General features: G+C 48.2%; 6 protein-coding genes across 6 annotated transcripts; 3 read left to right on the top strand and 3 right to left on the bottom strand.

Annotated features, from left to right (window-relative positions):
- Positions 1 to 34: 34 nt before the first annotated feature.
- On the bottom strand, positions 35 to 549 carry Aspvir_006953 (uncharacterized protein; the record flags this gene model as incomplete). The annotated part of the gene is made up of 2 exons (XM_043270141.1): positions 35 to 195; positions 255 to 549. The coding sequence occupies 2 exons, from the start codon at positions 547 to 549 to the stop codon at positions 35 to 37; spliced, it is 456 nt and encodes a 151-aa protein (XP_043126076.1).
- Positions 550 to 1,197: 648 nt separating this feature from the next.
- On the top strand, positions 1,198 to 1,754 carry Aspvir_006952 (S24/S26 family peptidase; the record flags this gene model as incomplete). The annotated part of the gene is made up of 2 exons (XM_043270140.1): positions 1,198 to 1,496; positions 1,556 to 1,754. The coding sequence occupies 2 exons, from the start codon at positions 1,198 to 1,200 to the stop codon at positions 1,752 to 1,754; spliced, it is 498 nt and encodes a 165-aa protein (XP_043126075.1).
- Positions 1,755 to 2,922: 1,168 nt separating this feature from the next.
- On the top strand, positions 2,923 to 4,101 carry Aspvir_006951 (wax synthase family protein; the record flags this gene model as incomplete). Its single annotated transcript, XM_043270139.1, has 1 exon — positions 2,923 to 4,101. One exon carries the CDS (start codon positions 2,923 to 2,925, stop codon positions 4,099 to 4,101), a length of 1,179 nt encoding a protein of 392 aa, XP_043126074.1.
- A 1,468-nt stretch (positions 4,102 to 5,569) lies between these two features.
- Positions 5,570 to 7,393, top strand: Aspvir_006950 (putative GPI anchored protein; the record flags this gene model as incomplete). Its single annotated transcript, XM_043270138.1, has 1 exon — positions 5,570 to 7,393. One exon carries the CDS (start codon positions 5,570 to 5,572, stop codon positions 7,391 to 7,393), a length of 1,824 nt encoding a protein of 607 aa, XP_043126073.1.
- A 1,258-nt stretch (positions 7,394 to 8,651) lies between these two features.
- On the bottom strand, positions 8,652 to 10,343 carry Aspvir_006949 (aminoglycoside phosphotransferase family protein; the record flags this gene model as incomplete). Its single annotated transcript, XM_043270137.1, has 3 exons — positions 8,652 to 9,580; positions 9,631 to 10,250; positions 10,300 to 10,343. 3 exons carry the CDS (start codon positions 10,341 to 10,343, stop codon positions 8,652 to 8,654), a joined length of 1,593 nt encoding a protein of 530 aa, XP_043126072.1.
- Positions 10,344 to 11,065: 722 nt separating this feature from the next.
- On the bottom strand, positions 11,066 to 11,437 carry Aspvir_006948 (uncharacterized protein; the record flags this gene model as incomplete). Its single annotated transcript, XM_043270136.1, has 1 exon — positions 11,066 to 11,437. One exon carries the CDS (start codon positions 11,435 to 11,437, stop codon positions 11,066 to 11,068), a length of 372 nt encoding a protein of 123 aa, XP_043126071.1.
- Positions 11,438 to 12,518: the final 1,081 nt, after the last annotated feature.

Here is a 12,518-nt window from a genome sequence, read left to right as displayed (position 1 = left end):
TAGAGACTCAGAGTGGTACCCTCTTGCCCGATCCTTAAAGGAGACTGTGCACAATATCCATCAGCTTCTGCTTATCGGCCGCACTCAAGTTGACATAGTCCAGGCAAGCAGAGCCACACGGGATGGGAGTTCCCTGTTCGGTAAAGAGAGCGGCCAGGTTCATGCACTCCGGGGCCACATTCTCAACACGAAGAGCTGCAACTTATCAGTTTTCTCACTCTACTATCCTGTCTGCTGGGGAAATGCTTGCTTACAGTTGGCAGATGTCTCCCGGACAGTCACGGTCCGGCCGACATTGGCATCATGGCACTGTTTAATGTTTTGGTCAGGCACACCAGGCCAGGACTGGCGCTTCTCGAGGCCGTCGATGAAGGTCTCGACGTCACGCTCCCCGACGCCGCCGGTGTTAAGACCGATGTAGATGATGTTACCGACGAGGGGACCAACAATGCCGGTGATGATCGCACCGACTGCTGGGGGCGCAGGGCAGGAGGGGATCAAGGAGAGGGCGGCGACGGCGAGGCCGGCGGCAAGAGTTTTGGCGTGCATGATGGCAACAAAGAGAGTTGTATAGAAGGATGGAAGTTGAGTGATGTGATGCTCTGAGGTGTCGTTCTTGATTGTTGAAAGCGGGGTGTTGAGCGCCTTTTTATATCTTGCTGGTGCATTGATCTGGATGCGGATGCACACCTCGTTGTATGCGTCATTTTGGGGCCAGGATTTGGAATGAAGGATCCTTCGAGACCCTGGCTAGATTGTTGCCAATGCATCACTGACAAAGGCCAAGGATGTAGAGGTGGGAGGAATCAGGGCGGAAATGAGCTAAAAGGACCACGGGCGTAATGATAGTGCTGGGCTTGTATGATTACTCTAGAATATAGCCGAAAGCATGACAAATAGAGTTCACTAGAGACAACTTATGAATCGTCAAGAGGTATCCCTCCGGAGAATTTCTTGCTGTCTGTATAATTTCGTAAATAGACGGATAGGACGAGTATCCCCTCAAGTTTCCAAGCTCTATCCTCTTGTCTTTCTTCCAACTACGACTTAGGGCCCCCTGTTCAGGTACAGAGACCAGGCTCCAGGACAGTCCTCAATATCCCATAACTTCCCACTTCCCCAATCAAGTCTTCTCGATATTTGTCTCACTCGATAAAAGCGCCGAACTCCGCCAGCCAAGCGGTCGGTGATCTACAAATGGATTTACGACGCTTCCTTTCTCAACTACTATCCATAGCCATGACCCTTAGTGCGATGTTCATGGTATGGAAGGGTACAAACGTGCTCACAGGATCGGCATATCCCCTCATGGTGGTTACGTCAGGCTCAATGGAGCCAGCCTTCTACCGGGGCGATCTGATCTTTCTCTGGAATCGCCAGCAACGGATCCGCGCAGGGGATATTCCCGTGGTGTGGTTCGAAGGCCGCGAGCTGCCGATGGTGCACCGGGCTATCCAGGTGTCTTACGAGGTTCTGGAGGGGGAGAATACTCTAAAGTACCTACTTTTCCCTGTAACTGACGAGGTTGCAAGCAGCACTGACTGATATGATGCAGGCAACACATCTTGACCAAAGGCGATAACAATGCCCTTGACGACTCTAGTCTCTATCCACCGGGACAGAGGTTCGTGTATCGGGAGAATATCGTTGGACTGGTTCGGGGCTATGTGCCGTACGTTGGATGGCTGAGTCTTCTTATCAAGGATGTTCCGTGGGTTCCCGTTGGATTGCTCATCGCGGGGCTAGTCTTTTAGTCAATGTCATGGGTTCATACAAGGTGGATAGGATATACAAGTCTACGCTATGGGTGTTGGTTATGGGGCATCACGGGAATTAGCCGAGCTTATCGTACAAGGTTATTAGCGAAACATTGTCCGATATTCTCTCGTCCAAAGATCAAAGTCCCCTTGACTTACGCAGTATAATTGTAAATATAGGAGGGCAACAAGCTACTCAGGCTCCTATGATAGTATGTAGTTCGATTTAGACCCTTGGTGGGCGCAAGCCTCATTATCCACCTACGTAATCCAGCATTTCAGACGTAATGTTACTAGTTAGCCCGGCCCCCACGTTTTAGATCTACATAAGGATTCAGATCCCTCAGTCCACACGTGCCGTGCCAACAACTTTCTGGCAGCAGATTGGTAGCCAAGCCAAGTTAATGCCTTATCAGGTGCCGGCTGGGGCGGCAAGGCTTGCGCCCGGTGGAGCGGACAGTACGCTAGGCAGTGGATATTAACTAAATTTCCTTGATTCTGAATCAGATGCCGTGCCGCCCGTGCAGTCTAGGAGATAAGTATCTACTATCCAGAGAGGGAAATACATGAGAAAGCCACGGGTACCAGGTGCCAGACCCCCTTATACTATGTATTAAGAACTAGAACACTGTAAACCAATAGTCATCAAGAGAGAAGTTATCGTCTATGCAGGTATTGGGGGCAGAGCCTGTTTCTATAGGGCTATCTAGTGGTGCACATTATGTGCATTTGTACCTGGTAATCTTATCTTCGGTTACGGCATCTCTTCGGAGAATATCGGTGGTTTGAGTAATGAGGTAGATACTCCGTACTATCAAACCACTAAAAAGAATGTAATTCACCCGCGCTGTCTCAACAGATTGCAGATCTCTGCTTGCCATTGACTCCAGAGGCTTTTCTCGGCGTGAGGGGTGAGGGGCACTACCCCGATTGCTGGTAGATAGTGGGGACAGGGTACATAGGCCCGGGGCCGAAGGAATGGGCCAAGCCTCTAGTAATTGTGCTTCGGGTAAAAAGTTCCGTAGGATATGTTACACCCGACAGGATAAGCTTCTCTAATGTATATGAATGACCTATATAGCCAGCCTCTGTCGTCATTTGCCGGATTTCAATCGGACTCGGAATATCGCTTGAGAAATTGAGCAAGCGAAAAAGAAGAGTCGAGATGCCACCCATCGAGTCACTTGTGCCCCCTGCACTGATTGCTCTGTCAAGCGCTGCTTTCTTCAAGGCAATCCATCTACCATACAAGGATCGGCTCTATGTTGCACCATTGCTCTTTGGTAGTGCCGTGTTGTCACTACAGACCAGTCACTACTTAACATGGCTTACTGGTATGAATGTACTGTGGGCTCTCTTCAGTTGCAACTGGATACACCATGCCGCGTCTGTATTGTACATTGACCAAGTAATCCTCCCCAGGACTGCGTCTCCCTGGATCCCTGCCTACAAAATCTGGAACGACCCGCAGCGTCACCTCAACAACATAGCCCTCCAACGCAGGGAGGAAACCTGCTCCACCAGCAGGAGGATATGGTTCGCTGTTCGGCGCCTGTTCTGGACTGTGAGCTGCTGGCTGCTCCAGTTGTCCATTGTTGGACCGTTGCTGTCCATTTATTTCACCTTCAGCGCTGAGGATTTCGCGCCCTCGCGACAAATTCTTATCCGGCGGCTGCTGTCTCTACACCCAGAGCCGCAGTTCACAGTCCGCGAGATGCAGATCCGACTCTATGTATCGGTGTACTGGATTTGGATTGCATATCTGATGCTTGAGCTGTGCAACACAGTCCTCGCACTCTTCTTTGTTGTCGTCCTGCGTCTGGATAACCCGGAAGACTGGATACCATTATTCGGCAGTCCGTTGCAGGCATATAGTATCCGCCGCTTCTGGACGAGATTCTGGCACCGACTGACTGTTGCGCCCTGTGCTTCTTCCGGCAGGATGATCGCACGACGTGTAGCAGGCCTTCAGCCAGGCTCGCAGCATGAGAAGATCTTCATCGCGTTCTGGACGTTCTTCCTGTCTGGTGTCTGCCATGTAGTCGCGGATTGGGTAGCGGGGGAGCCGTGTTACCCGATTGACGACATGTTCTTCTTCTTGGCCAATTTCCTCGCAGGGGCTATTGAGTCGGTAATTGGGAAAAGGCTAGAACACGCTATGAAGAAAAGTAAGAACGGCAAGGTTCGTTGGCTTTTCAGGTCGGGTATTGTGAGGAAAATCATAGGATATGCCTGGGTTCTGGGTTTCATGTTCTGGATTACACCTAAATGGCAGTACCGGAAGCTTCATGATTCCTTGATGGAATTTTCAGATCCAGGGCTGGCCATGAGAAGCAAGAGGTAACTCCTGTCGCTTCGGCTGGAGTTGGGGACAGGGATGTTTGTAAGAAGGAAGCGAATAAAGTCGGATGAAGATAAAAGTAAATAAAAGAAAAGAACTGAAGAGAAAACAAGTCATTGAAGCTTTCCAATAATTTATTTATTAGCCAGAAGAGCTTGCATTAATTTTTTATTATTATTACATGAAATTTAGTACTTAGTCCAAGGTCAGGCACTGCCACTAGATTGACTAGATATAGGTGCTAAAGCCCAGCGGCCTAGTCACTGGGGCCCTTATAACCTGCCGCATCCCCCGCTACCGATTCTCCACAGCTCTCTTTCAAGCACAAACGGTATGGCCACCATTCACCCAAAATATTATTTTCATACATTTGCATGATCTAATAAACAAGGGATCAGAACAAACCATACAGCCAATCATCATGCTAGACTGGTTCAAAAGACTGTTTAGTCTCACTGAAGAAGCCAAACAACGAAAAGCCCAAAGGCGCCGCAGTCGGGCCCGAAGCAGGAGAACTCTAGCCCGAGAGAGAGAACTGCGACGGCAAAACCAAAGACAAGAGCTCAAGGGCGGGAAGCAAAGAACGCCTTTCTTCTGGGGATCGCCGGGGACGTCTATTCCTTATCATCGGACGGCTTTTTTCAAGGACGCCTATTATCAGGATAGTCGTGCTGTTTGATTCCATGTTGTTAGTCCTGAGCATACACCTCATGCTTCATTTTAATGCTCCAGTCAACGGCTCCATGATCGTCAGAGAAGCAGTATGCATTCAGTTTCAGTGTGCGAAATTGTAGGTCTCTTTTGCCATCTTCTGGATTGATTGATTCTGCACCCCAGTTTTGTTCAAATCCATAATCATTATGCCTCAAGGTGAATGAAACAGTACCTTTCTTATTCAAGGTCGCAATAATTACAATTTATAAGAAGCACTAGGGTAATTCAAGGTAGCCCTGGTTTGGCGGGCTATCTCTGGAACAACGACATGATGAACCGACTCTTTCCGCTCAGCCGTCCTTGAAATGGTGCAATGCAGATGTGCCGGATTCAGTCTTCGAGTTCCCCTAAACTATTCAAGACCTTGGCTTTGTTATAAAATTATTTGAGTCTTTGGAGAGATCCTAGGCTTACCATAGTGATCTTTTTAACTAGGGCATGAGCACCCATATTAAGGCCCAATAACATAACAGGCTTTCCAGATGATCAACGTCGCTGTGACTACTTCATACGGTATCTTCCAGATGGGAGCCTTGGACAAGATGAGCCAGACAGAATAGAAGGTGATAGCAGGAAATGATACACAAGGACCCATGTGGGACCATAGGTAGTGAGGGCTGGAGTGGTGAAAGTCCACATCGTAGCTATAGTCCGCCGTAGTGGGGTCAGCAACACACAAGGGAGTCAGGGACAACAACGCTTTTCTGACGGTACTGGATTTATAAAAACTCCTATCCTGCAGTGTCTTCCCACCGCCATGCTCTTACTACTTCCATGTGAGCTACAGTTGAAAGTTATAAACTTCATTTCCCCAAGGGACCTGCCCTCCTTCTCATCAAGCTGTCAATATCTTCGGGAACTCTGCCGCAACCACCTGCGAGAACACAAGAAATACAGAAAACGGCAATCTGAACTTCTCCGCTGTTTAATTCCATCAAACGTCCGCCGGTGCGGAACGAATGAAGCGTTTACCAATGGTGCTCCGCGACTATTGCTCGAGATCGCCCAAAGTCCCCGCTTAGCCCCGTACGTAGAGGAACTGGCCCCGGAGTCCTTCGCTTGTCCAGACGACCTATGCTTGACCTGGGATTCTAGTTTAAAGTGGATTGAACGGCTTGCTAGAGCATCTCGCATCGTTGAGAATGAAGAAGTGTGTAACTGGATGCATGCAGTGGCCACCGGGACTGGGGGAGCTGCATTGGGACTTGCCCTTGGACAGCTGACAGAGCTGAAGATGATGGAACTGGAGGTGAACGCTTACGATACGATCCTTCCATATGTCCCTCGCGCCGTGAGTAGGCTGGCAACGAGGTCTCATAGAGGACTCCAGGATCAGCCCTTGTCGAATTTGACTGATGTGCGAGTCAACTTCCTATCTTATGGCTACGATGAGGAGGAAGACGACGACGAACGGTCTGGGTCCAAAAGTAGTGAGGATAGACGAGAGCAACGTTTACTGGCAGTTCTCAGCGAGGATCGTTTTCAGCAGATTATCCGCCTGTTAACTGCGCTGGCTCGATTGCCATCTCTTAAAAATCTCTCGCTCTGGGATTACCACTCCCAGCCAGTTTGGCAAGAAGATGTGAGTGGTGCGCAAAGCTCCATCACGTATGACTGGGACGATGCAATGGAACCGGCGTATCTCCTGCCACCCCCAAAGTCTAGGCTGGAATCAGTCGTTGTGGATCGGGGGAACATCTCCGGTCGCGCCTTGTCCAGGATTATCGACGGATGTTCCAGCCTGAAGCAATTCAAATATATGGTTGACCACACACCAGAGGTATTCGGGCAACGCCTTGGAGATGTACAATATCGAAACCCTCTACCGGACATGAGTATTGAGGCTGTGTGTACAGCATTGCTTACCCATTCCAAGTTTAGCTTACAACACCTCCACATCGAACTCACGGAGTACGGTTCCATATGTGGCTGTCACCACGAACCCTGCCTGAACCCATACCGTCCTTATCTGTCGATCAACCCAACCGCGCCGCCAACGACAAACTGGAGGTGGAATGAATTCACCCGGCTAGAGCGGCTCACCCTTGACATTGATCTGTTTAGCAATCTTGAAGGAAACGGATGGCTCCCGTTCGCGCAGACCCTTCCCGCTTCCATTCAGGACGTTGTAATTCTGGCTCGTCGCTGCCCTCCAGGCGCGGATACGCTGGACTTCCAGAACATGTTTCGTGATTTTAACCCACAGAGCTTCCCAAACCTTCGGTCAATCAGCGCATGGCATTGGAATCACACGAACTCTAATCAACTCGGACACAATGGAGCAGAGCACATTCTGGTTGTGTATAGACTGGCGCTTGAACGCGCTGGAATACAGGCCAAGGGGAACACAGAGTACGCACTGAGCAGCGATTACTTTGCAGAGAGGAAAAGGCCTTATGGCCATCGGGCGCAAGGGATCCGGATGAATCAGTTTGGGATGGATGACTACGATCTATATGCGTTGCCAGAGACAGACCTCAAGGGGAGAGTAGTGTTTGGGGTGTACCATACTGACGGCGGGGGCGACGTCTACACCGGGATCACATTCGAAAGGCCTAGGCATCAGCTGGCTAATGAATGAAGAGAACCTAGGTCTCATTTCTTGATTATGCCTCCATGGGCAGGCAATTACAAGGAGTCTCTTTCTGTAGCTCCCAATTATAACCTTCAAAACCAAGGACCTGACGTGATAGTCATATGAGGTAAAGATAGACAAGAAGAATCGGTAGGTAAAGAGCGTAAACTTCATAATCATTAGTATCTTATCATCATTAGGAACTATGTACAAGGCAAAGGGATCTATCAGCACCATCGCAGGCCGAGACCGACGTGTATGGTTAGGCTAATAGTCTCCGACGAAAGTGAAATACCGAATCTATCCACATACACCGAACATTAAGACGCTTTGCCACTTGAATACAATCACAGTATGTCCTTGACAGTTTAGAAAGGGATAAACCATTTCAAACCTATTCTAGGTCTCTATGGTAAGTTTCATTGGCTCAGGTGTGCCCATCGATGGCTAATTGTCATTTGCGCCCAATGTAGGCTGAATCAGCCGCCAGTATCCATCGGGCAGGACAGTGAGCGCCAGGCCCATGAACCAGTTAAGCCTACAAATTTCAGTGACTGGGTTTCTTTACATTTAGAATGGCCCTGGATGCATAGGTTGATCCAGTTGTTGCAAAGATCAAGGACCCAGGAATCAGACATAATGGTTGAAACTTGAATGACAGCGATAGCGTTCTATTAGGGGATGGCTTCTATACATGCTGGGCAGACTCAATGTCCCTTTTCAGAGATTCGATGAGATAGAATTCGATCCTCACGAAATACAGGGTATTGTGATGCACCTCCTTGGTAAGCTTATGGTAAATTCTCCAGAGGCGAGCATGGCATTGGGAACAGAGCATTATAGCAGTATGCTTGTCTGGGGAGCTGTCGACCTTGTGATATTTGGTAGTCAATCTATAAATGTGACTAGACGAAATTGCTCCTACTGAACCCTGGTGTTTTGGACCAAATTCAAGTATAGAATCACGTTTCTGGCAAAAGTCTAAATTTCAGTTAGAGTATTTAAGTGGGGCTAGCGGCGGGAGCTAATGCAAGGTGATTTCATAGTCAATCAGATTGTTAAGGATCAGATAATCTAAAGCCCTACTTTATCCCTTCATACTACTGTATACACAGTGTTTTCACCTTTCTAATAACTGATTTTGATTTATCTCCTCTTCTACAAGATGTCTTATTTAGCTAATCCATTGAATATGACACTTACACTCTAATACCTTACAGGTCCGTCTTCGAAATAAATTAAATCCCAGAAAGTGAAACTGCAATCACTCATCCTCGTCGTGATCGTCAAATGGCCAATGACGCCGTATTTGCGCCGCGACTTCCTCGGAGTCTGCCAGTAGAATTGCGTCTGCTTTGAATTTTTCGCTCATTTTCTTAGCCTCACTGTATCTCTCTGTAGGGACCCAGCCATCACCAGACACCCCGAGACAATTTCGAGACTTTTCCATGTCGTCGTCCGCAAGCCGCTGCTCCTCCTCGAGTCGTAGGCACTCATCAATCTCCTCAGGGGAATAGTGAAGTGGACAGACGGAATCCGTCGAAGCACAAAGCCTTTCCCAGTTTTGGACGGCACGAATAAGATCGGCTTTCAAAGTGACACTGTCTCCCTCCCAAGGATCGCCGGCATGTTGAAATAGCTGTTGTTTCAAAACCACATCATCCTCCGTACACGCGCTGAAATGGTCGTCGTTGAATTTGGAGGTGGCCGCAAAATAGTAATAATGGAGTTGGCGTTGTTGAAAAATGATTCTTGCGGCTTCTTGTTCGTTTTCCCCGAGTTGATCAAAGTCCGCAGGAAGTTGGGGCTTGATAAGGTCCTCAGATACCGCGTCACCATAGTTCTGAAAGTATTTTGGGGGCCCGGCTTGAAGTAAAAGGGGAAGTATGGAGCAATGCTGCCAATCTATTAAGGACACCACTTCAAATGAATCTGAAACCAATATGTTGTTGGGCTGTAGATCAGGGTGGCGGAGAATCGGCCGACTGAGGAAGCACTCCTTCTCCGGAGATAAATGGCGAGCGACTCGCAAATAATCCCGGAGGTTTCTAACGTGGCTATCAGGATGGACCTTTTGATACGAATATAGCTCTCTGTGCAGCGGTTCAAAGGGAAACCGAGCCCGACCGAAATGAGAGAGCCATTCCAATTCCCGCTTCGCAACAGATTCTAAAAGGTCGCCAGTTTCTGAAACTACATCCAAGTTAGATTTGGAGGCGAAGCGTGTGATACTGTCGACTTACATGGTCCCCTCTCTATGGATAGAGAAGATCGCCCTTTCTGCCACCACTTGTAATGTGCATCAGGTCCAACACAGAATTTCCCATTGCCTCCAGCTTGTTGTATGCCTATTCTTCGCATGCCAGGAGGAAGATCATGCTCGTAGTATATGCTTCCATATCCGGGCAGTTGTATGGAAAACAGCAGTGCCTCGATCTTCACGATCTCGATGATCATCTTCAGCCGCTGCCGTTCTGCCATGGTATACCAAAGGTCTCCAAGCTCGTTTCCTGCAGCTTTCTCCATGATGATGTATTCGGAACCAACAGGGTTTTGATCGGTAGCCGAATAGGTGAGTATACGAGGTACCGGAACGCCATGTAATCGAACAAAATCCATTGTTGCCACCTCACTCGCAGTCGCATAAATCCTGGGTTCAGTCGACGGATATGGAAGCCGTGCCACAACTTGAGCACCGTCTCGCATAGTAATTTCAAAGGCACGGTTGAATCCTCCCTCAGCAAGCTTTCGAATACAAGTTATATCCTGCTCGGGTCGACCGATGGATGCAGCCGCAATGCGATTCAGCTGGGCGACATTAAAGAACAGCTGTCGCTCCGAAAGGCGCAAGGTCTCGTTGTAACTTGAAGTTACCATTAGTCTAGGCATAAAACTCACGGGGCTTAACATACATCCATCTTCCAGAAGTATAATTGAACAGGTTGGAGTCGCTCATTGTAAAATAATTCTTGAACGTTTCGAATGGGAAGGACTTTATCAACAGAAAAGGGAGCGAACTGTGGTCGAACGTCACTCGATTTCGGCCGATGATCGTTCTTCCTCTTGTAAGTATCGCAGCCATTGCGAGAGAAAAGAAAGAGAAGAGAGGATAAGGGTGCTTATCAAAGTTTATCTGCAGAGATGGCTTACATAAGGGTATTAATAAGCATATCCCCCGGAACCGGCTCATCAATCATGACGAGCGGAATGGCATGATTAACCCGGCCTGGGCCCGCTGAGCAACTACGGTCGTGTTGTTCCATTGTAGTATAAACTCTAAAACGTATAAATCAGAGGCTAATTATGGTTTGATCCGCTACATCTGATCCACCAAAGCACCTTAATTGTTAAATAATAGTACCATAACTATGATATAGAACTCTTATACGGAGTAGTAAGGAGTACGTTGGCTCCGGCCGAAAACATGGACACATAGGAATGGAATTTTCATATTAACCCTTCAGAAGATTCCGAATAGGCTACTATGATCTAGAACCTCACATGGTCACTACGGGCTGAGACTAACAGTTCTGAAGACAGTGTTGTATTTAATTATGCTACCTAGGTGTCTGCAAACAGGGCTGTTCTGATTAAACCGCAGAAGTAACACAACATTCGCAGTCGTAAACCAGCGACGAAATGGCAGCACTGGGGATTGACAATCTGAATTGTATGGCATCACTTCTCAGGCTCAGAGCTACCAACAATGTCATCGATAGCCGCATCCAGACCCGTTTTCACGTCATCCTTGGTACCATCCTTCTTGACAAATGCAGTTGCCATGACTTTGTGAGTTCCGCCGTTGTTGTCTCTCCAAGTTTTGAATGTGGGGGGAATCTTTCCAGCGTTGGGTTGAATCTGAAACTTGTGATAGACCCCGTCGGAACGTGTGACCTCGCCGTCATAGTCGTAGCGAATACCGACAGACTCCTGGTTATCTTTTCCCTTCGGCCAGGCTGTTTTCCCTCTGCTTGCGGTAGGGCTTGCAAATTTCTTCCACATATCTCCCTCCACGGCCTTTTCAACGACACCCTTGTAGGCTCTTCTCATGATGACGAAACTTTGCCTAAGAAATAAGCTTGTTAGTCTTGACTAACACAGGATACCAGTGACGGGACTCTGGTAAAAAATGACAGAAGACGTACTGAGAGTACGCGGTGCTCTAGGATCAAAGGACTCGAAGAATGTGGTGTGTAGGTGGTGTGTAGGTGGTGTGTAGGTGGTGTGTAGGTGGTGTGTAGGTGGTGTGTAGGTGGTGTGTTTAGACTATCAAGGTATTCAGTCCACAGGTACGTAGCCTCGACCGCGTCGTATGATTTGGTTGTCTTGTATTTCATGCAAGCACTTTGGGAGACAGGAACTTGATAATAGAACTCATCGAAAGAAGGGTACAAAAGCTGTCATGTCCACCACACGTGCCTCGCGGGGAAATTTCAGAGGTATTTATACCTGGGGAGACATGCGCTAGCATCCAACGCTCGCTTATCTACATGTTCTCATTGGATGATTTTCTTTATGTGAATTCGTCTGTTTGTATGTACGCGAGGGGAATATTCACTATGATTTCGTTATTCACTGCTTTATGACCTCATATTGCTCAGGCGACTTGCTTACAACTTCTTACTTGTGAAGTTTTATCCTATGAAGAGGAACCCAGATTGTCTTCCTAGACGTTTACCATCAGCAAATCTCCAGCAACAGCAGAAGACATTCCCACATTGACGACTCCATGCCATCTCGGACGTTTTGCGCATCATCCGCGATTGTCCTCATCGCTGACAGATACTCCTGCGTGCCGTCTACCCTGATAAGATCCCGAGTGGTGCCGTTCTTGAAGTGAATCGCAGCAGTTCTGGCCGGGGCAACTTTTTAGCACCCTGAAGAACTGCGAATGGGCAAGGACGTATGCTTACCCATATGCCATGGTGAGATCGATTCCCACGCCTGGTGTGTCAACTCTTAGCCATGTTTGATACGCTTGAAAGTAAGAATACCGGGAGCATTGCGTAGTTCGCGAGGTCTACACTCCTGGCAAACACTCAGGCCGGATGCTGCGGACAGAAGAAGTGCAACAATCACTGCTATCCATGGTATTGATTGTGAGAGGGGCTGATTAATAGTCATAATAATG

Source organism: Aspergillus viridinutans (assembly GCF_018404265.1).
Source record: "Aspergillus viridinutans IFM 47045 DNA, scaffold_4, whole genome shotgun sequence".
Lineage (NCBI taxonomy): Eukaryota > Fungi > Ascomycota > Eurotiomycetes > Eurotiales > Aspergillaceae > Aspergillus > Aspergillus viridinutans.
Note: the sequence above shows the minus strand (reverse complement) of the source record. Positions and strands in the feature narration are given on the sequence as shown.